At 35.8% G+C, this 24,459-nt stretch overlaps 1 protein-coding gene across 1 annotated transcript in view; it reads left to right on the forward strand.

Annotated features, from left to right (window-relative positions):
- Positions 1-24,459, forward strand: part of SCN7A (sodium voltage-gated channel alpha subunit 7) — a 58,305-nt gene that overhangs the window by 1,325 nt on the left and 32,521 nt on the right. Inside the window, exons 2-9 of the mRNA XM_052664337.1 lie at positions 1,424-1,536; positions 1,887-1,976; positions 2,980-3,108; positions 4,514-4,605; positions 10,006-10,212; positions 10,614-10,683; positions 13,432-13,573; positions 17,348-17,551. Of these exons, the coding sequence (XP_052520297.1) occupies positions 1,424-1,536; positions 1,887-1,976; positions 2,980-3,108; positions 4,514-4,605; positions 10,006-10,212; positions 10,614-10,683; positions 13,432-13,573; positions 17,348-17,551 (1,047 nt within the window). The remainder of the gene's footprint in view (positions 1-1,423; positions 1,537-1,886; positions 1,977-2,979; positions 3,109-4,513; positions 4,606-10,005; positions 10,213-10,613; positions 10,684-13,431; positions 13,574-17,347; positions 17,552-24,459) is intronic.

The raw sequence follows: 24,459 nt of genomic DNA on the forward strand, positions 1-24,459 counted from the left end.
GAATTCAGTACTTTTACCAAATGAGTGAAAAGAAAATAAATCAGTCCCAGGTGGCACAAGGGGTGAAGACCCCACCTGTCAATGCAGGAGATGTAAGAGATGCGAGTTCAATCCCCGGATAAGGAAGATCCCCAGGAGGAAGGCATGGCAACCTTCCACTCCAGTATTCTTGCCTGGAGAATCCCAAGACAGAGGAGCCTGGCGGGCTACAGTCCATAGCGTTGCAGAGTCGGACATGACTAAAGGGACTTAGCATGCATGCTGGATGGAAGGCAAAGAGATCATTCTGTTAATCACAACTCTTTCAAATACTTTGCATGGTGGAAGCATGTTGACATTTTACAGTATAAATGTATATATTTAAAAGATTCCAATATCCTTATATGCCTTTTATGCTATACATTATATAATGTTATTATATTGTAGTCTATATAATGTTTGCAATGTGTAGTATGAGGGCTTCCCTGATAGTGCATGGGTTCAGTCATTGGGTCAGGAAGATCCCTTGGAGAAGGAAATGGCAACCAACTCCAGTATTCTAGCCTGGGAAATTCCATGGACAAAGGAGCCAGGCAGGGCTACAGTCCATGGGGTTGCAAAAGAGTCAGATGGGATTTAGGACTAAACAACAACAACAGCAATGTATAATATGGTTATGCATACAGCACATGAATGAATTTTCCAAATGGATATGTATGTATAACAAAAGTGCATATATGTGTGTGTATATAATTCTGTGTGTTTATATATACACATACATACACACATATATTATGTGTATCTGTATTTTACACACATATATCTTCACATATACACACACACATATATATATATGTGCTTTTTAAGATGTTTCTGATTTTCCTTTTTTTGGGGGGTTAATAGTTCAATATACCAACAGATTAGTTTTACATGATATAAATTTTTGTGTTAAATATATTTATGTCAATGATAACATACAAGTATGGTTATATACAATAGAAAATCACTGATAACTAAGATAATGTTTGCATGCATTGGGTGGGTCACTTTTACTACTGCAGTCTCATACCTTATTTGCTTCAAAATAAAATTAACTTATTTTACATTGATTGAATTTTAGCATGCTAAAGTGGATACTCTTGAGCCATCAAGCTACAGATTTCTTTCTATTACATCAATTCTGCAGGAAAACTTAAGGATTGGTGTGTGGCAAATTATTTTCTTAGGTAGAACACTGGCAAAAAATATGTGGTAGATAAGCCTAAATATGAATAAAACTAGTTTAAAAACCTTTCCATTTGACTTAATCTGTAAATGGATATCAAAATTTAAGTATAAATGTTAGACTTCATGACTGAAATGTTCATTGGAAAATGTTGCATAATTGATAAAATCATAAATCTCAGTTCTAATTTCACTTGATTTTCATTTTTTCTTCTTATAGACTTTCATAGTATTAAATAAAAAGAGAACAATATTCAGATTCAGTGCTACCTGGTGTACATTGTCTCCTTTCAATTCAATTAGAAGAGCAACCATTAAGATTTTGGTACATCCATATCCTTTCCTGTTGGTTTTAAACTGTACTAACATCAAATGCAATTATTCTATTCAAATATTGCTGCAGTCTTTTTCTCTTTTTAATTAACATTTGATTTTATGTCAAACTGAAATCTTGGTTATAATTCCAATGTGTTCCATATTTGAAAGTACATTTAAAATGTATTTTCTAGTGCGCACAAGTAGTGATAGCAAATCTTAATCCTCATTGCTTTTCAATATAAATAGTACATTTTTTGAAACTTAAGAAACTTTGTGATCTCATGTGTGTACATACATATAAACAGATTATAGAAATGTATTTTAAACATTATTTTTATTACTATTGTTCCTTGACTGTAACTTACCTTTTTCCGACTATTCATTTTGGTTAGCGTCCTGACTGACTGCATATTTATGTCTATGACTGATTTTCCAAAATGGGGGCCAGCATTTCAGTAAGTTATATAATTTTATTATGTATAATTGCATATGTGATTATATTTTATATTTAACACATTGTGTTACAGTACATTATATACTGCATATTATGACATGGTACAAACTACTATTTATAATTTACATGTAATATACATTGTGCATAATATAATACTTATACATATTTCACATTTGATGAATTTTCTGAATGAAATATATACACATATTGTTAATTTTAATGCTTTTCTTCCCATCATTACTCTTAATTGGATTTTAAATTCTTCTATTTCCCAGCATGTTAGGTTAACAAGATATAGATGCTTGAGCCTTTAGCTATATATGTGTTTATGTCTGTGGCATCATGTAAGTGAGGCTTTATTTTTATTCTAATGATTGATATATTTCAGTGCTTCAGATTTTCTTTACTATTGCAGTCCCACACTAGATTTGTTTCAAACTCAGATAATGTTTATCCTGTCTATCTTTTTATTCCTTTCTGTTCTACTCCTGTTTCCTGAGGGGTATGAGTAGCTTACCTTACATTAGAATACAAAAATGGAAAGGCCCATTACGTTTTCTAGGGAAGAAGACCTTCTTGATGCCACCCCTCAAGGTTTCTATTCTTAAAATTAGTTAACTTTGGAAGGTAAATATGTATCATACTGATTCACTGTAAAAATTTTTGTATATGTAGATAAGTTCTTTCATACTTGCCTACATTTCAGTTACTTATTGCTGGACTCCCAATGTGGGATAAATTTGATATTTTGTATTTGTTCTTTACTTAAACATATATAAACATAACCCTGAGCTAAAATTTGTTGGAAAAAAATTGATAGCCAAATTTCATGGTTAATATTGTAAGACTCAGGAACCCCTAACTAAAGCCCTATCCTATGGTTGTCTAGTTGGTTCATTGATTGCCAAATAATTATCATAGACATATATTTCAGAATTATGATATATTGTTTTCATTTTTAATATGAAAAGTCATATGAAAATTATGTGAAATTTTTTCTGCAGGAATACTTTGCTTGGAATTTATACATTTGAAATACTTGTAAAACTCATTGCAAGAGGCATCTGGGCAGGACCTTTTTATTTCTTTGGTGATTCATGGAACTGGCTTGATTTCAGTGTAACTTTATTTGAGTGAGTACTCCTTTTAAGTTGCAAACATCATAATGTTTGCTTGCTAAGAAAATGCTTTTCATAAAGAAATATTGAGGTTGACAGAATTTTCTGCCTGTAAAAATTCTGTGAGTACAGAACAGTTCATAAATCATAGACATAGTGAGTTCTCTTAGGCAGCTCCAACTGAACTAATCCTGACTATGCACTGAAAATTAAAGGAATGGGATATTATCTCTGTTTTCTACCTGAAGCAAAAACAATAGAGGTTGAATTTTTTGCATTCGAGGTAATTGTGTTCGGTGACCAGAAAATATCCTGGAGACTTAGGAGAGGATTCCAGCATATTTGATTCTGTTAATCTATCTTGCTTAAGAATAGTAAATATTCTAATTATCAGAATAAGGTATTTTATATACATGCACATTTTTCTAGAATGATACATTGAATTCTAATAATTGACATGTGTATTAATTTTTTTCAATCCTTCTATTTAATGTACTCTATTTTATGGCTAAAGAAATTGTCACAGGCATCAAACTCCTATTAAAAATAATTTAAAGTAATACTCTATTTGTAGAGTTAGTGTCAATTTTTTTTAAAGAAATAACCTTTATAAAGAACAGATTAGTTTCTTCCATGTTGTGAGCAGTCAAAAAATAGTAGCTAATATCATTGAAATTATTATCACTACTTCTGCTATCACTGGTATTATTTCTTTTCTTGCCATTGCTATTAGCTAAAATTCGGCTAATGCAACTAAGGGCTTTCAGTATGTGAAGGTGCTTTGCTATAAACTATACATTGATTAACTAATTCAATCTCCCCCAAGTCCTCAGAATTAGAAAGTACCCTTATCCTTACTTTTTACATTTGAGGAAACTGAGGCAAAATAGTCAAGTAATTTTTTCATATCACACAACTAGTCAATAGTAGAGCCTATATTTCTAGACCAGCAGGCTGGCTCTAGAGACTGTGTCCTTAACCAACATACACTTTGACTTCTGCTACCATCACCACCGTCATCATCATCACCATCACCATCATTATCAGCACCAGGAGTTTAAACACTTAAATCGTATTTCTTTCAAAAGCTTTGTATTTTCTTATTTTAACTACATTTTCAAACCAATTAAGATTGCAAAATATGAACATAATATAGAGTAGTGATGAAATTTTGACTACTCAAAGTGTCAAGCTTTTATAAACTCTCATAATTTGTAGATTAATGTTTACTTGATTACCTTGCACTGTAGAAATCTTTCCCTTCCAATCAATAATAAACCTATTTGCAAAATGCAATAAAGAAAGCAAGTGAACATTTGGATGTCTGGTTTTAGGAACAAGCTTCAAATATTATAAAAAGCCAAATGTCAGTAATGTAAACTCAATATGATTTCTAAACGACTTTAATTTAATTCCACAGGCATATTTCAAGATATTCACCTCTAAATTTCATTTCCGTATTTAGAATTGTGAGAAATTTGAGAATTTTGAAAATTATTCCTTTAAACCAAGGTAAGAAAAAGCATCGAGTTCTTTGTCTTCATTTTGTTTTATGTACTTCCATGTATTTGTTTGAACAGCCCTGCCATTGCTTGGAGAAATGTTAAGTTAAACAATGTTTCATCTTTGAAATAAATGAATATAAGATCAAATATCAAATTTATTTGTCACTCCTGGAAGGGAAAGGAAAAAAAATACCACATTTGTTACTTATTTGAAGTGGTTTCAATGCTTATGATAACAAAATGTAGAGCTCAATCAAAATAAGTTACTTCTCTATTTTTTTACTTTAATTTTATGTCTTAAATATGAAATACTAAATTGTCCTTAGACTTCTGAATGAATTAGCAGTCCAGACAGTTTTCTAATCCATCCTCTTCTTTTCCTCATTGAATCTAAAAGCCAGTTGAAATGAACAAAGTTATATAAAATAAGTACCCTTTTACTCCCAGTGCTTGGATAGGATGTATTCCGCATGCCACAACATTCAAGAAGTTTCTGTTAAATAATGTACAGCCATGACCACATTGATGGAAGATGCTGAGGAGTAATTTACACATCCCATTCCTGAATATGTCTTAGGGAAGCCTACTAATACCTTCTGATTTGTTGTTCAGAATGAATAAAAACAATAAGATAGAAAAACTTCACTCAGAGGTTTTTTTTTTTTTCTTTTGGCTGTTATGAGTCAGAGGTTTTATCAAATAGTTGAATGAATAAACCCATGAGCTAGTGTGATAACACCAAAAATAAGATCTGCAAGAAACATTCGTCCACTGGAACATCATGAAGATGGCCAGATACATGCATACTCTGTACCTGGAGTCCAGGCTGGGGAAAAGAGGGAAAACATTGAGGAAATGTGATAATAGATGCCTAACCTTGTGGATATGACTTCCCTGGTGGCTCAGACAGTAAAGCGTCTGCCTACAATGTGGAAGACCCGGGTTCAGTCCCTGGGTTGGAAAGATCAGCTGGAGAAGGAAATGGCAACCCACTCCAGTACTCTTGCCTGGAAAAGCTCGTGGTCGCAGGAGCCTGGTAGGCTACAGTCCATGGGGGTCGCGAAGAGTCAGACACAGCTGAGTGACTTCACTTCACTTGTGGATATACTGAAACATTGACTAGTACACATTAAACAGGTGAATTGTATGGTTTATAAATTATATCTCAATAAACCTGTTTAATAAAAATGGTCTATGGCATGGTAGCTTCACCAAGCACAGTGAAGAAGCCAACAGTGAGAAATGTCCTTGCAGGAGTTTCCGCAGTCTTAGTTCTTTAACTGCTCCCCACAAATCACCGGAACATAAGTTGTATCACCTTCGTCTTCATCTTAGAATTAGAGGCAAAGATTATAGAGGAATTCAGGTAAAGCCAATAGAATACAGTAACTAGAACTGGGAGCATACAGGCTGGTATGAATTGCTCTTTTTTTTTCAAAGGAGAAAACAACCAAGGCACATAGTGGTTATACAGTGTGTATGAAAACAAGGAAGAAAGGAAAACACACTATTCAAGAGAATGAAAATAATCCTTTTTCCTCTTAAAAATGTATTCTAAGGCATAAAGTGTAAGCCAGTTTATAAAAGTGAATATAATTAAGTTAAAATTGTCTGTCAAGATGTAGAGACTAGAGCTTCTTTGGGGTCCAAGTACTGGTTTACAATCTGCCTGCCAGGGTCCCCCTGCAGGGGACATGGGTTTGATCCCTGGTCCAGGAGGATCCTAGACGGCACTGGGCAACTAAGCCCACGTGCCACAGCTAGAGAGTGGCTCCCTGCTCGCCATAACTAGAGAAAACCCATTGACCAAGCAGAGCCAAAATTAAAAATTAATTAATTAAAGAAATATACTTTAAAATTAAATCAGAAATGTTAGAATCCACAAAAGATACACCTAAACTAAAACAAAATGAAAGTTTAAAAGTAAAAAGAAGGAAAAAGTTATACCAGGAAATCAAAATCAAAATTGACATATGGTTCAGAGCTTTGAATGGTAAATAGCAATGAATGGAAGATAGCAATGAAAATTATTAACAAATTTGAGTCTATATAGTGTGATGGTGACTTCTTTTTATCTTCAATTAAAATATTAACACTAAAATTAAAGCTCCATAAGAAGCTTGATTATATATATTCTGTATAGAATATATTTATGTCATAGTAATATTAATAACAATATTTGTATTTATATATATGATAAGTATATTTTAATTTATATGTATTCTATATCACTATTATTAATAAAATATTTGCATGAGTTTGTGTTTATATGCACACATACCTTCTTACTTATATTTAAGAATTTCCATTCCTAAAGACAATTTCAACAAAACAATGTGAAAATTTTTTTCAGTACAAAATATACACAGGACTCATGACAGTGACCAAATGAAAAATACACAGTGTAAAGACACATATTTCAAAAGATTTTTATGGTGATCACGGCAATATTATCAAATTAAAATATCCCATCTTTCTTCTAATAAATTGGCAGTGATATTTTTTAAAATGTCCTACCTTTAGTAAAGGCATTACTATATATTTATAGTCTTGGTTTATGCATTGGTTCAAAATTTCTTTAAAAAATTTGAACATATGAATTAATACTTAAATATCTCATATACTGTGACACAGAAATTCCATTTTTAATGTAATACTTTTAAAAGACTTGCATATAGCAAAACAATTCATAGTATAATTCCAAGTAGCAAAAGTAGCTGTAAATATGTATTTCAGGATGATAGCAATTAAAATTATATATTTATTCTAGGTATCACATTTCTTTAATCACAGGAGTAACTTTCAGTCAGTTCAGTCACTCAGTCATGTCTGACTCTTTGTGATCAATGGACTGTAGTATGCCAGGCTTCACTGTCCATGACCTACTCCCAGAGCTTGTTCAAACTCCTGTCCATCGCTTCCATGATGCCATCCAACCATCTCATCCTCTGCCGTCCCTTTTTCCTCCTGCTTTCAGTCTTTCCCAGCATCAGGGTCCTTTCCAATGAGTCCGTTCTTTGCATCACATGTCCAAAGTATTTCAGCTTCAGCATCAGTCCTTCCAGTGAATATTCAGGGCTGATTTTCTTCAGGATTGACTGGTTTGATCTCCTTGGAATCCAAGGGACTCTCAAGAGTCTTCTCCAACACCACAGTTCAAGAACATCAATTCTTCAGCACTCAGCCTTCTTTATGGTCCAACTCTCACATCTATACATAACTACAGGAAAAACCATAGCTTTGACTAGACAAACCTTTGTGGGCTAATAATGTCTCTGCTTCTTGATATGTTGTCTAGGTTGCTCATAGCTTTTCTTCCAAGGAGCAAGCATCTTTTCATTTCATAGCTGCAGTCAGCATCTGCAGTGATTTTGGAGCCCCCCAAAATAAAGTCTGTCACTGTTTCCATTGTTTCCTCTTCTATTTGCTATGAAGTGATGGGACTGGATGCCATGACCTTAGTTTTTTGAGTGCTGAGTTTTAAGCCCGTTTTTTTCACTCTCCTCTTTCACTTTTATCAAGAGACTCTTTAGTTTATTTTCACTTTCTGCTGTAAGGGTGCTATCTGCCGCATATCAGAGGTTATTGATATTTCTCTCAGCAATCTTGTTTCCAGCTTGTGCTTCATCCAGCCCAGCATTTTGCATGATGTACTCTGCATATAAGTTAAATAAGCAGGGTGACACTATTTGGCCTTAACCTACTCCTTTCCCAATTTGGAACCAGTCTGTTAGCTGACTGTATAGTGTCCATATTTGGCCGTGAAGAATATAATCAATCTGATTTCGGTGTTGACCATCTCGTGATGTCCATGTGTAGAGTCGTCTCTTGTGTTGTTGGAAGAGGGTGTTTGCTATGATCAGTGTGTTCTCTTGGCAAAACTCTGTTAGCCTTTGCTTTTCTTCATTTTGTACTCCAAGGTCAAACTTGCCTGTTACTCCAGATATCTCTTGACTTCTTACTTTTGCTTTCCAGTCCCCTACGATGAAAAGGACATCTTTTTGTAGTGTTAGTTCTAGATGGTCTTCTAGGTCATCATAGAACCATTCAGCTTCAGCTTCTTCAGCTTTGGTGGTTGTGGAATAGACTTGGATTACCGTGATATTGAATGGTTTGCCTTGGAAACAAATAGAGATCATTCTGTTGTTTTTGAGATTGCACCGAAGTATTTTAAAGTTAGTTTTATTTGAGGACACTCTTTTCTAATAACTTTTCTATTAAACTCAAGAAATCTAATCATCTGAGGATGTCATTTTTTTAAAAATAGATTTTCAATTCTCACAATGATGTATGAAATAAGTATATTTATACTCTCTTAAAAATAATTAAAGAAAAACATTAAACTGTTGGTAACTTGCTCATCATGGAGTTGGTATATTTTCATCCATTATTGGAGGAAAGAAGAGTTAAGGTAGTTTCATCTATGAAGTGTAATTATGGGGTATTTGCTATTTTTTCTTGCTTTCTATATTTTCAGAATTGAGCATGTATTATTTAATAGTTAGAAAAATGAGTGTCCATAAATAAAACTAACATTGAAGTTGAATTCTTAATTAACAAGTATTCTGGTATAAATACAGTGATATATAATTACAGTTGTATGTTATTCCATTTCTATTCATAAAATTTTTTCATGTTTTATTTAATAAGCTTCAAAGATTGAGTTCATCAAAAGATAATAAAAACGTATCAGTTCAGTTCAGTTCAGTTCAGTCGCTCAGTCGTGTCCGATTCTTTGCGACCCCATGAATTGCAGCACGCCAGGCCTCCCTGTCCATCACCAACTCCCAGAGTTCACTCAAACTCACATCCATCTAGTCGGTGATGCCATCCAGCCATCTCATCCTCTGTCGTCCCCTTCTCCTCCTGCCCCCAATCCCTCCCAGCATCAGAGTCTTTTCCAATGAGTCAACTCTTCACTAGAGGTGGCCAAAGTACTGGAGTTTCAGCTTTAGCATCATTCCTTCCAAAGAACACCCAGGACTGATCTCCTTTAGAATGTATAGAATACTGCATTTCAAACTATTTCTTTTTTCAACAACATTTGCAACTGATGTTGATTTATAACTCAGTGCCTTTACCTGTGCTTATAAATAATGGTAATTAGTATGAAAAATAGTAACCAAGAGAGGAGGCCTGTTCTTTATGTATTACAAAGAAACAAACAAGTAAAAGTGCTAAAGTATCTTTGAATTATTGCCAGATGTAATAAATTAGCAATAATACATAAATCTCAAAGTTTAGCATGTTATTTGTTTTATTTATCCGATCTAGGTAATGATAAATGAAATTATAAAACACAAAGCTATTGATTTCAATGGCATCTGCATTCGCCATGGGAGAAGTTTGCTAATGCTGCTTTACTAAGGTATTTTATTTTACCAAAAACAAACCTTTCTCTTCTCAGGAATGAAGTCTTTTGTAGCGATACTCATCCATTGTTTGAAGAAACTCACTGTGGTCATTATCCTAACTGTCTTTTTTCTGAGTGTATTTTCTCTAATTGGGATGGGGCTCTTCATGGGCAATCTGAAGCATAAATGTTTGCGATGGCCCCAAGAAAATGAAACTGACATGCTGAATAATAGAACTGGAAACCCATATTATATTCGAGGTAAGAATCCCTTGCCATCTATATCAGAAAGCATTCTTCACAGAAATGTTGCACCTTCAATTTCAGAACAAATTCAACTTCAGAACAATCTTCATGTAAATATTTAACTATGCTCAGGTACTAATTTGGATCAGTTTCCTTTATCAGGATGATAAAGTTCCATGTCTTCAGACAGTTATGTCAGGGAAACCTAAGTTTGGAATTGTTAAAACTCACAAATTTTATCATTTCAAAAATAAATAAATATGACCAAAGCTTTATAGATTGAGAGAAAATGGTAGGCTACAAACTCCTTCCTTCTTACTGTAGAGAAGGATGTCCATCTGAACAGATGTAATTGGGTTTTAGGTATGCTGTTCACTCAAAATTAAATACAAAATATGTCTTTCCTATTTTTCTAGAAACAGAAAACTTTTATTATTTGGAAGGAGAAAGATATGCTCTTCTTTGTGGCAACAGATCAGATGCTAGGTAAGTGGTATTAATGTTTTCTTCTATCAGGTCTGTATTGTAATGGAGAGTGGAGTTTGGCTCTTCACTGCTCAAAAGCCAATAAGAGGCCATTTAGTGAAAAGGAAAGTTTGCTTTATTTTAGACACTAGCAACCGAGGGGAGGGTAGACTGTTGTTCAAAGGCTGACTCTCCATCTGCCCCGACAATCAAGGGGAAAGAGGGAGGGAGCTACATGCAGAAATAGCAAGTCAGCTCTGACAGTCAATTGGTCATCCATGGTCTGACCAGCATCATGTTGATTGTTTTAAGTATGATTAATCTTCAGATCCAGGGTTGCTTGGTTTCAATTTCCTTGAGACCAATTCTTAGAATTATGGCAGCTTATGGGAACCTGGTGGCTTAGTGGTAAAGAATCCACCTGGCAGTGCAGGAGATGCTGGCTTGATCCCTGGGTCACGAAGATCCTCTGAAGGAGGAAATGGCAACCCTCCAGTATTGTGAACAGAGGAGCCTAGTGGGCTACATGGAGTCTCAAAAGAGTCAGAAACGACTTAGTGACTAAACAACAATAGGACTTAAAATAATTCTTCAGTGAGATGACAAAACTCTCAAGTCTTCAGTTCAGTTCAGTTCAGTCGCTCAGTCACGTCTGACTCTGCGACCCGATGCACTGCAGCACGCTAGGCTTCCCGGTCCATCACCAACTTCTGGAGCTTGTTCAAACTCATGTTCATTGAGTCAGTGATGCCATTCAACCATCTCATCCTCTGTTGTCCCGTTTTCTCCCTGCCTTCAATCTTTCCCAGCATCAGGGTCTTTTCTAATGAGTAGTTCTTCGCATCAGGTGGCCAAAGTATTGGAGGTTCAGCTTCAGCATGAGTCCTGCCAATGAATATTCAGGACTGATTTCTTTTAGGATGAACTGGTTGGATCTCTTGGCAGTCCAAGGGACTCTCAAGAGTCTTCTCCAACACCACAGTTCAAAAGCATCAATTCTCTGATGCTCAGCTTTCTTTATAGTCCCACTCTCACATCCATACATGACTATTGGAAAAACTTATTTTCTCATAATTTCAGATGAAGAGATAAAGTTGAAATAGAGTGCTTCTCGGCAGTACAATGGCTCAATTCCTTGTGTTGCTTTCCTCAGCTGGAATGACTTGGCACCCATCTGAAACTCAGTTCTTAGAGGTTCTGAGCTTGAGATAGAAAAAAAGCACAGAGGGGCAGGAGAATGAGTTATGTTGTTTAGTTGTAGTAAAGTGATTTAGGGGGCTTCCCAGAGGCTTCCCTTGTGGCTGGGATAATAAGAGTATACCTGACACTCTTTCAGGAGACCTGGGTTCGATCCCTGGAGGAGGGCATGGCAATACACTCCACTATTCTTGCCCAAAGAATCTCATGGACAGAGAAGTCTGGTAGGCTACATTTGATGGGGTCGCATAGAGTCAGACACAACTGAGTGACTAACACACATACACACACACACACACACACACACACACACAGAGGGGGCTTCTCAGGTGGCACTGGTAGTAAAGAACTCGCCTGCCAATTAGAACTTGGTTCAATCCTTGGGTCGGGAAGATCCCCTGGAGTAGGAAATGGCAACTTGCTCCAGTATTCTTGCCTGGAGAATCCCATGGAGAAAGGAGCCCGGCAGGCTATAGTCCATAGGGTCACAAATAGTCAGACATGACTGATGTGACAGCGTATACAAGGTGATTTAGACATTTTATTGCTCATTCAACCTTTTTACCCCTTTACTGCTGGGCTCCCATTCTATTTTCAAGTCCAGACTGTGAATCCATCTCATTGTATCTGCACCATACCACTCGAGCTAAATCTTTCTGTGGACATTCCAAACTAGATTTGACATGACATGCATGCTCAAGATACCAAGTCATGGATAGTCACAATCACAATGATATAGTATATCCAGGCCAGAAGAGAATGTCAGTGTTTCACCTGCAGCCATTATACTTTGCCATATGATAAAGTATCCCAAAAGTTAGTGTTTTAAGACAAGAACAAAAATTCATCTGTTCAGATTCTTATAGGTCAGCAATTTAGCAAGTCTCAACACTCAGGTACTTTTTAAACCTCTATTTGTATCCCATCTGTTAGCCATTAGCATATATGTAAAGCAAGTCACATGGCCAAAGCTCCAATAATGTGGGAGGGAACTACAGAGAGGTGATGAGAGAGGAAGCATGATTTATTGGGCCACTACTTTCATAATGGACCACAAGAACCAAACCCCAGTAGATAAAATTATGAAGACTCCATGAAAGGAAATGAAATAAATATTTAATCTGATCTTTCTACCAAAGTGCCGTTACTGTTTATAAATTATTGATGAACAATGTTTTCTCACTCTTTAAATAATGGTATCTAAGGTTTTGAGGTGAGATCATTTAAAAATTAAACTCTCAACTACTGCAGTTTTATTTTTATCAATGTCATTTTCCACCAGTTATACTTTCGCTTTGATTTTGGGCCGTAAAGAAATCTTTAACAAAGACTTGGCAAAAACCATTTGTGAGGCCCTGTTGTCTTTTAGTTTAGTTAATGCTGTTCACTTATATCAGCTGAAAATCTAACTCATATGCAACATTTTTTCACTGGAAATTGTTTGGGAGAAAACCACACCCCGTGAAAGAGGGAGCCCTTTATTATTCATGGGTAGATATTCTGTATTTGTGATTTAACCTTGATCTAAAAGTCACCTGAGTAAGCAGCTTTTCTTTTCTTTATCTTAATTAGTCAGTGTCCTGAAGGATATGTGTGTGTAAAAGCTGGTGTAAATCCTGATGATGGCTACACAAATTTTGACAGCTTTGGCTGGGCCTTATTAGCTCTATTTCGGTTAATGACTCAGGATTACCCTGAAGCACTTTATCACCAGGTAAGAACACAGAATCACTGCACGTAAGGATGATGCCATGCTCCTCCTTTCTAAAATAATGATCAAATGTAATGTACTTTATTAAATTTTTGTGTGGAGAAGAATTTGAGGCCAGAAGAAAATAGAATTATTCAAAGTCAAACTGTATGTAAACACTGAGCCCACGTCAGTGTTCTTATGCATTGGTATCTTATTGAATCTTTGAAACAGTCCTACAAGGTCAGGGTATAAATATGTGCATATGCTTTTACATGAAGACCCTAAGATCAAAGCAGGCAGATAACTTCCCCAAAGTTAAGACACATGTATCCACCAGAGATCACTGTACTACTCTGTGGTCTTATATATTTGATATTAACTAGAGAGCATTTCTAGGTGCTAATTCTTCAGACAAAAAATCTGAACCTATGATATTACCATCTGTTAAAAAATTGTTGGTACTTCCCTGGTGGTCCAGTGGCTAAGACTCTGAGCTCCCAATTCAGGGGGAGTGAATTTGATCCCTGGTCAAGGAACCCCGTGTACTGCAACTAGGAATTCACATGCTGAAACTAAAGATTATTCATGCTTACAATGTACTATTTCTTTTTAATTCTTCTATTTCTTCTCATCCTCTTTTAATAGTCAGTCATGCTCCAGTTATAGTAACAGAAAGCTTTAAATAAAAATTCTGAGCCTCCTTTCATAATTGATGATTTGTGTGCCATAGTTTCTCAGAAGGATATAATATATACTCATTAAAAATGTAGATTCAGCTTTTCTTTTAAGAAAAGAAAAGTGGAATATGCAGTGTTTTTTAGCAGCATAGTTAATATCAAAATATATTAGATAAAATAATTACTTTAAATTCCAAAAGTATGTGCAGTTGAAGAATACTCTTTTTAAACACACATGTACTGTACTTTTTATGATTGATTTGATAAATTATGTTGTGTATGTGCATATGTGTGTGTTTACAGGCCAATAATAATGATAATAATGTAATATATTTTTAGCACAAAGATTCATAATATATTATTAAATGAAAATCAAGTAAACCAAACATGCTTGTAGGAAAATTATATTTCTAGTAGAAGTACTTAAAATCTTACAAGTGATTGTTTTCTTTATGCAAACTGTATTTTTCTAATTTTGAAAGAGTAGTATATTGTCATTTGTCAAACTTTTTGACAAGTATCATGCCTCCTCCACAACACTAGGAACTTCTTATTTCTGAAATAATCTTACCATGCTATCCTCCAGTGATTTCCCAATGTCTATAGGATGAAGTTCAGTGTCCAAATGCATGGTCCACAGCGCCCTTTAAGATGTAGTCTCTGCATTCATATTTGCTTGTTCAGCATTTCTGCCCACTAGGAGATAAACGACCTAAAAAGTATTTTGTTTTATTTTAATTTTTGTGTTCTCAGTATCTAACATATAAAAATGCTTAATAAAATTTTAATAAACAAAAAATTTAAGTGAATATTTATGAATTGTTTACTTTATATATAATAGTGAATGTCTTGCTTTTTATTTACAGCTTTCAAAGTGTATGTTAATTTACTTGTTAGCAGTGGTTTAAAAGAAATCCCATCACACACCAGGGAAATGAGACATCAGTCTGGGAGTGCCCTGATTCTGGAGTGTTTCAAGACATTATTGCACTCTAGGATTTTATTGACTAGTATAGATAAGGTTTGCTTTGATTTGGACTGAAGTTTTTACTCAGCACTGCTCGATTGAACCGACTATGAGTATGTACATTCAACAGTTATTCCCAAAGAGTACAGCTTGTGTTTTGGAGAATATCATTCCCCATTCATTAAACAAGCATTATTTAATCCAAGTACTCTGATGTAGCATTGGTACAGAAATGAACAAAACAGGTTGTCAGTCCTCATGGAGTGGAGTTATATTCAACCATAGTTCACGTTTATCACATACTTGCCATGAGCTAAGATCTTTTCATTTGATTTTCATAAAAGTATATGGTAAACAGGCTCTAATAAGCCCCTGTTCTCTGCTAAAATACAATAAAACTTGAATTTGCACACTTTTTCATTCTAATAAGATTGTATGCTTTTATTTTCCATCAGCTTCATTTAGTGGAAAGAGCAAAAATTTTGGATTCAGGCATTTCCCCACAGCTGTGAGATCTTTATCTAATTTCATCTCCTTTTTACATGGTAAATACAATGTAAATGTTTTACATAGAATTAAGGAAATAATAAACATAAAGTATTTATTAATGTATATATCCTACAATACTCATGATATCTAATACTGACTTCAGAATGTATTGTTGATAACAGCTATTTAGTGGGGAAAATATTTAACCAAATCTTAAATAGCTTACTCACTTGGATAACAGAGTTTATTAAAAATACTGTTAAAGGAAAACATACTATAGATTAATAAGAAATTATTTCTGATTAAATGTTAGAATTTCCTGTTAATTTGTAAACATTCTTGACTCATATGAACACAATATTTTCTGTAAGTAATACTTGTCTATTGATTCAAATGAATGCTTAAAAATGAAAACTATTCCCATATCCATATGTTTTCCTGATATGTGTTCATCTGCTTGTAATCAGTGAGGATAGATCAGTGGACTATATTTTGGGTTTGTAATATCTACTCATAAATTTTTAAATTTTTCAATATATCTTAGGTAATTATTTTGAAATAAAAGCCAGTTGATGCTCGGTTTAGAAATCTACCACTTTGTATTTTTCTATCCATAAATGGGGTTTCCCAGGTGGCACTAGTAGTAAAGAACCTGCCTGCCAATGCAGGAGACATAAGACATGCAGGTTCTATCCCTGCTTGGGAAGATCCCCTGGAGGAGGACGTGGCAACCCACTCCAGTATTCTTGTCTGGAGAATCCCTAGGACAGAGCAACCTGGCAGGATACAGTTCATAGGGTCACAGAGTCAGACACGACTGAAGCAACTTAGCACACATGTGCTGTGCTTGGTGTCTCAAGTCTTGTCCAACCCTTTGTGACCCTGCGGACTGTAGCCTGCCAGATTCCTCTGTCCATGAGGATTTTCCAGGCAAGAATACTGGAGTGGGTTGCCATGCCCCCCTCCAGGGGATCTTCCCAAGCCAGGGATTGAACCCATACCTCCCGCATTGCAGGCAGATTCTTTACTGTCTCAGCCACCAGGGAAGCATGCATGCACATCCATAAATGACTTAATATATGTGAATTATATGATTTTCTTGTGTTATTTGTTTAGAGGTTCTTCATGAAAGCAAGTATCCTGACAGATAATCAAATATTCCTATTCCTCCTCTCGTTGAACAGACATGATTTTGTACTTTGTTTTGATGTTTCCCTAAAGTAATGATCCAAGGAAAATAATATCCAGACATTCATTCTTTGACTTTATTATACTTCATATATTTAAAGATTCCATTGCAAAGAAAACAGTCATTCATATTTGGACTATCCAGCTTTCTTTATTGAAAGATGACAGTTCTTTCCTTTCATTATGTTTGATCTGTTAATGAAGACAAAAACATCAAATGCTCACCCTGAATTAAATTACTAAATTCTTCCCTGGTTTTGTACCATTATTTTGTATCTTACATATATGTCTAAAGTTAAAGAGCTTTTCATTTATTTCTCCAGGTAAAGCCAGTACTTTAACTGTCTTGTAATTGCATTCCACTTGTAACTAAATTCTAACAAAATTTCTTTTTTTTTTTTTTTCATTTTAAAATCAGAGATCACAGTAAGACAAATAACATCTCCTCTCTGTCTTTTTTCCACCTCTCCTTAGATCCTTTATGCTTCTGGGAAGGTCTACATGATATTTTTTGTGGTGATAAGTTTTTGGTTTGCCTTTTATATGGCAAGTTTGTTCTTAGGCTTACTTGCTATATCCTATGAAGAAGAAAAGCAGACAGCTGCTGAAAAAGCTACGGTTGATCAGGAATTTCAGAAGTCTTTACCAGAACTTCAAGAAGAAAAAATAACAGCAGAGGTATGGATTTTTTTTATGCTCTTTTAGAGTCAGAATGTATCTTCTGAAGTCTTGGAGCATATGTGTTCTAACAGATGTTCAATATCTATGTATGGTACATGATAAGGTCATAAGTGATTTTAGTAAAAGAGCTCACTTTTACTACATAATATTCTTTTCTGAGTGTGGTGTGGTAAGAGTGACCATTTTTTGGTCATTTAATATATACAATATTCTTGTTCCAAAATGCATATTACTACTGCTAATAAACTATGGAGATATGTATATATATATATACATGATATATATATATTATATATATATAATAAACTATGGGTGTATACATATATATTTGAACTTCTCGTAATGCAGTACACTTTTTTTTCTCACAATGCAGGCATAGTTTATTGATTTAAACTTACTTCATACAGCACATTAGAATTGACTTTGGACATTTTCAGTGTTCAATTCAAAAGTGATAGCACCTTCCACAATTTAGAAGCTAGAAAGTACTAAAACCTAGATCAAAGTATAGTAGTGAAGTTGTAAAAAGAGGGAAAAAAATGACTTTCTGGCTCTTTCAAGAGGAAATGCACTGTCCATCCTGGCATAAGAAGTTATTTTATCTGTGCAGTGATTAAGTTCATGATAAGTAAAACAATACAGTTTTACTCTAATTTTCAATTACCCTGGTGTTCTGTTTGAATGTACTTTTAGATGTTTAGCTTCATAGCAAAAGATCTGGTCTATGAATCTAAAAATATTGGCAGAAGTAATATTAAAGTTATAGAAAATTTTCTTTAAAAAAAATCTAAATTCTGCTGTAAGTGTGCAAAAAGGGAGAATAGGCCCCCAGAAAGCAACCAGAAGCAGCTTTCCTATATTCTACAGGACCTGGCTGTCTCACACATCTTCCTAGGTTTACCTCCGCCACCTAGTATCCCTCCCCTGAGCCGTCCAGGTGTGTGGTGGGCAGAGGCCAGAGCAGCCTGAGGGGGTGGCACTCATGCCTCTTCTGAGGTGTTGCTCCCTTCCCCGGTGTTGTGAGGTGCCCCACTGCCTCAGAGTTTGTCCTTTGGAAGGTGCTCGGCCCAGAGTGGTCACAAGCAAGTCCAGTGCTCCCACACATTGACCTGGTTGCAGGGCCCTCACTTGTGGGAAGGGAGCCATGCCTTGCCTTCTCTTCCATCCCTCTGGGTTTTTTACTATTTTCACTCTTGACACTTGCAAATGAAGATTGTCTGCCTGGGAAGAAGTATTTGAACTACATTTTCTAGTAGATGTAAAAAGGACAGATTGAGGGAGCAAAGGATGGAGAAGAACTGTATCTTGCTTATCTCTCATATAGAAAAGATAAAAAAAAAATTGTGGAAGAGGGCCATGATTCACGCTGGCATGTGTGATATGACTGGCTAAGAAGTTCATTAATCCCAAAGGCCTCTGCTGGACCAAAAGGGGAAAATGATAACTCTCTATTAACTAGCTCTTTCATTAAGTTGTGATCAGTGAAGAAACTCAAGAAAAGTCATTCCACTAAAAAGCAGGGCCTGAATGACATAACGTAGGATCATACCAAATGACAAGTTATTGATAGATATATATATCTATGAGGTCAGTGCATCCCCCTGAAAGAAGAAGCAATTGTAGACGGTATGAAGAAAGCATGTATATTAATCAAAAGAAGCTATTGAGTATAGCCATTATATCACTCATGAGGAAGTCACAGATAAATTACAAAGCTTTTGGTCTCTAGAAATGAGTCTGAGATCCTACAGGTTGAATGATTGTAGTCCGAATGATATGTGGAATGTATAATTTGTTTTGAAGTGGCATTTCAAATGACAAGAGCTACACACAGGTGTATATTGTCACCCTGCTTATTTAAATTATATGCAAAGTACATCATGAGATAGGCTGGACTGGAAGAAACACAAGCTGGAATCAAGATTGCCGGGAGAAATATCAATAACCTCAGGTATGCAGATGACACCACCCTTATGGCAGAAAGTGAAGAGGAACTAAAAAGCCTCTAATGAAAGTGAAAGAGGAGAGTGAAAAAGTTGGCTTAAAGCTCAGCATTCAGAAAACGAAGATCATGGCATCCGGTCCCATCACTTCATGGGAAATAGATGGGGAAATAGTGGAAACAGTGTCAGACTCTATTTTTTTGAGCTCCAAAATCACTGTAGATGGTGACTGCAGCCATGAAATTAAAAGACGCTTACTCCTTGGAAGAAAAGTTATGACCAACCTAGATAGCATATTCAAAAGCAGAGACATTACTTTGCCAACCAAGGTCCGTCTAGTCAAGGCTATGGTTTTTCCAGTAGTCATGTATGGATGTGAGAGTTGGACTGTGAAGAAGGCTGAGCGCCGAAGAATTGATGCTTTTGAACTGTGGTGTTGGAGAAGACTCTTGAGACTCCCTTGGACTGCAAGGAGATCCAACCAATCCATTCTGAAGGAGATCAACCCTGGGATTTCTTTGGAAGGAATGATGTTAAAGCTGAAACTCTAGTACTTCGGCCACCTCATGCGAAGAGTTGACTCATTGGAAAAGACTCTGATGCTGGGAGGGATTGGGGGCAGGAGGAGAAGGGGACGACAGAGGATGAGATGGCTGGATGGCATCACAGACTCGATGGATGTGAGTCTGAGTGAACTCCAGGAGTTGGTGATGGACAGGCAGACCTGGCGTGCTGCAATTCATGGCGTCACAAAGAGTCGGACACGACTGAGCGACTGAACTGAACTGAACTGAACACACAGATATATCCAAGAGCACAATTCTTCTCTTATTTCAGATGAGATGCCCTATTAACTCTGCCTGTGAAAGAGTATTTCGTAATTTCCCAATATCTCCATTCATTTGGCTATTCTGGATGACATAAACCCTTTCTGGATTTAAATAAAGTCTTTCAATTATGAAAGATTTCTTTTCCTGGAAGAGTACTAGAACATTTTGTCATACAGAAGTTTTCTGGGAAAATGAGAGTAAAAGTCAGTTTTACAAGATATATTTTCTTTTTCTTTTTTACACATAAGAAAATGCTGGCAAATGAAGAACTTTAAATGGAACATACTGAGGACTCTTTAGGGGACTGATATAACACTCAGCAAATTCTAATTCCTATGTTGAAATTACAGGGAAATTGCATATGTGTTTCATATTCTCACATTACAAAAAAACAGTGGATTATATTGGCTAAAATCACAGTTTTGCAGTCAGATTAATATAGATTTCAGTCCATTTTAGCTGCTTACTAGATTTATGATATTTGCCAAGTATGTTAACCTTTCTTTGTTGTTGTTGTTACTCAGTCACTCAGTCAGGTCCAACTCTTTGCAACCCCATGGACTGCAGCACACCACGCTTCCCCATCCTTCACTATCTCTCAGAGTTTGCTCAAACTCATGTCCATTGAGTCGGTGATGCCATCCAACCATCTCATGGTCTGTCACCCCCTTCTCCTCCTGTCTTCAGTCTTTCCCAACATCAGGGTCTTTTCCACTGAGTTGGATCTCCACATCAGGTGGCCAAAGTATTGAGACTTCAGCTTTACCATCAGTCCTTCTAATGAATAATCAGGGTGGATTTCCTTTTGGATTGACTGATTTGATCTCATTGTAGTCCAAGAGACTCTCAAGAGTCTTCTCCAGCACCACAGTTTGAAAGAATCAATTCTTTGGCGCTCAGCCTTCTTTATGGTTCAACTCTCACATCTGTATATGACTACTGGAAAAACTATTACTTTGAATATATGGACCATTATCAGCAAAGTAATGTCTCTGCTTTTTATATGCTGTCTAGATTTGTCAAAGCTTTTCTTCTAAGAAGCAAGTGTATTTTAATTTCATGGCTGCAGCCACAGTGGTTTTGTCGCCCAAGAAAATAAAGCCTGTCACCGTTTCCATTTTTTCTCCATCTATTTGCCATGAAGTGAGGGGACCGGATGCCGTGATCTTTGCTTTTTGAATTTTCAGTTTTCAGCCAGCTTTTTAACTCTCCTCTTTCACCTTCATCAAGAGGCTCTTTAATTCCTCTTCACTTTCTGTCATTAGGGTGGTATCCTCTACACATCTGAAGTTAACGATTCTAAGCCTCAGGTTCTTCATCTGTAAGGTGTATATTATAATATCTGTCATAAGTTGTGAGATTCAAATTAAATAAATGCTTGTAAAGCACTTAGCACTGCTTAGAGTATACTAAGCAACTGAAAAAATGGTATTGATTAATTATAGGAAACACAGGAAGACAACTGCAAGAAGGCACAGCAGTCTGTATGGAGAATACTCATCAATATGAAATTCTCAAGTCTTGGACTGTGTCCCCTTTTCAGGGATAACTAAAATAATAATAATGACAATAATAATAATAGTATATAATATTTATTGTCAGCTATGTGCCAGGAGAAGTGAGCGGCAGAGAACGAGATGGTTAGTTAGCATCGCCAATCAAAGTCATGGACATGACTTTGAGCAAACTCGGAGAGATAGCGAAGGACAAGGAAGCCTGGCATGGTGCAGTCCGTGTGGTCGCAAAGAGTCAGATATGACTTAGCGACTGAACAACATCATGTGCCAGACACATAAATAGTGTCTTCACAAATTCTTAATGTAATTCTTATCGAGGAGTTCCAGTTGCAAAATTTCATCTATATTTATAGGTATGTGATTTCTTGACAGTGAGAAAGAGAACACATTTTTCATCATCGTTCTAGAGAATCAACGCTGAAACCTTATTATTCCATCAATTACATAGTTTCTAGGTGAAATGTGTCGATGAATTCTCAGTTATTGGCAAAACTTCAGAAAAAATCAGATATACACAACAGTAGGAATGTAGGTATTAAAAAATATGTGCCATATAAAATGACAATCTTAGAATTCACCTATATAATTAAATAAAACATCATTGACAATTTTCTGTATTAGGCATTGTATTAAACATTGGAGATTTAAAAATTAGTGAATACAAATACACTATCTTCATGAAGCTAGTGGTCTAATGGGGAGATAAACTATAAAATTATTATAGCAAATCTGTAACTGGGACCACCAAGCATTGTGTCTCCTGATGTTTTTAAATAGGAAACATAGAACACCCCGATATATTCTTGCCAAAATCTGTACTACCTAATAAGCTTCTAAATCTAACCATCTCTTTCTAGAGACTATAAGAGAGAAGAATGCATTAAATTACACTAAGAAGACGTAATCTGCCAAATTAAGAATGTGGAAAATTCTATGAGTGATTCAGTATTTTTAACAAATCATGTAGGATAAATAATATACCTTAACCAACAGAACTACAAACCAAAAAAAGTTTTACTTTTTTGTATTTTGATTGGAACAAATTAACTATAATAGAATGTTTCTGAGTAATGAAAGAAAACTGAGCATGATCTAGGTATTGGATAATATTAAAGAATTACTAATTTTCCTTGATTTTGGTAATGGTGTTGTGATTATTTTTTTAAAGAACTTACCCTGGAATTTTATGATGTGTGGAATTTGTTTTACAATACTTCAGCAAAAAAGTAGGGTGGGTAATACATGAAAAAATTGTAAGTATAATGTCATTAATGGTTGAAGCAACCTATTGGGTACATGGTGAGTATAATTATTCCCTAAGAAAATTAAATGAAAATGTGGAAGGTGCCATAAAAGTGAGAAACATAGTGTTTGAAAGCCTTTAATAAAGGATTTCTCTGAGTCATAAAAGGTTTTTATGAGGACCTGGCACTTGATTTGAGGTCTGAAGAATGAGTCCTTGCTCTCTGGTGGGCAGGAAAAGGATGAGTTAGAGAATGAAATAGGCCAGTGTGGCTTCGGTAAGGAGAGTGAGCCTGAGTCCAAGATGAACATTCCAGGTGTTCATTGCTTAACACCAGAAGTATGACTGAGTTCTTCCTTATTAATAGCTCCCTTCCAGAGAAAATTGAAACCAGTGCTGAGAAGAATCTTAGCCCCTTCTTGCAGTCTAATTTTAACATTGGATTGTCTAAAATTCAGGCATATGCCCTTATTAGCTCTTATATTTTCAACAAGGAGATTTTTTTCCATCATGAAAGTGAAAGTGAAAGTGAAGTCATGTCCGACTCTTTGCGACCCGTGGACTGTAGCCCACCAAGCTCCTCCGTCCATGGAATTCTCCAGGCAAGAATACTGGAGTGGGTTGCCATTTCCTTCTCCATCATAGTCCTCTCAATTTGCATTATAAAATAGCAATATCTTTAGTAGTTAGCCAACTTATGGGCACTTATTCAATATTTTTGAAAGGCTCAATTGAGGTAAATATATTACTAGACTGATAATGTAGTTTGTTCATTTTATATCCTAAAATACATCCTTGCATATGTGCATGCTAAGTCTTTTCAGTTGTTTCCAGCTCTTTTGACCACATGGACTGTAGCCCACCAGGCTCCTCTGTCCATGGGATTACCCAGGCAAGAATACTGGAGTGGGTTGCCTTGCTCTCCTCCAGGGAATCTTTCTGACCTAGGGATCGAACCCACATCTCTTAAGTCTCCTGCATTGGCAGGTGAGTTCTTTACCACACACCACCTGGGAAGCCCAGATGTATTCACTGCTGCTGCTGCTGCTAAGTCGCTTCAGTCGTGTCCGACTCTGTGCGACCCCATAGGCGGCAGTTCAAGCTAAATCAGTAACGAATTGAGCCTTGACTGTATCAACAATAATATTATTACCGTCCCCACTCCACTGCCCCTCCAACCATGGATGATTATCTTTACTGGATTGTTCTTTGATGTAAATTCATCAAACATTGTCACTATCAGAAGTAGCTCTGTGAGAAATAATTCCTCAGTATTATGATTATAGTAGAGGATATCATTAAGGATATGGTGGAGTATCTTTATGAATAAACACCTGGCAAATTCCTCTTGGACTTTAATAACAGAAAAATT

This window comes from Budorcas taxicolor, chromosome 2 (genome assembly GCF_023091745.1).
Source record: "Budorcas taxicolor isolate Tak-1 chromosome 2, Takin1.1, whole genome shotgun sequence".
Classification (NCBI taxonomy): domain Eukaryota; kingdom Metazoa; phylum Chordata; class Mammalia; order Artiodactyla; family Bovidae; genus Budorcas; species Budorcas taxicolor.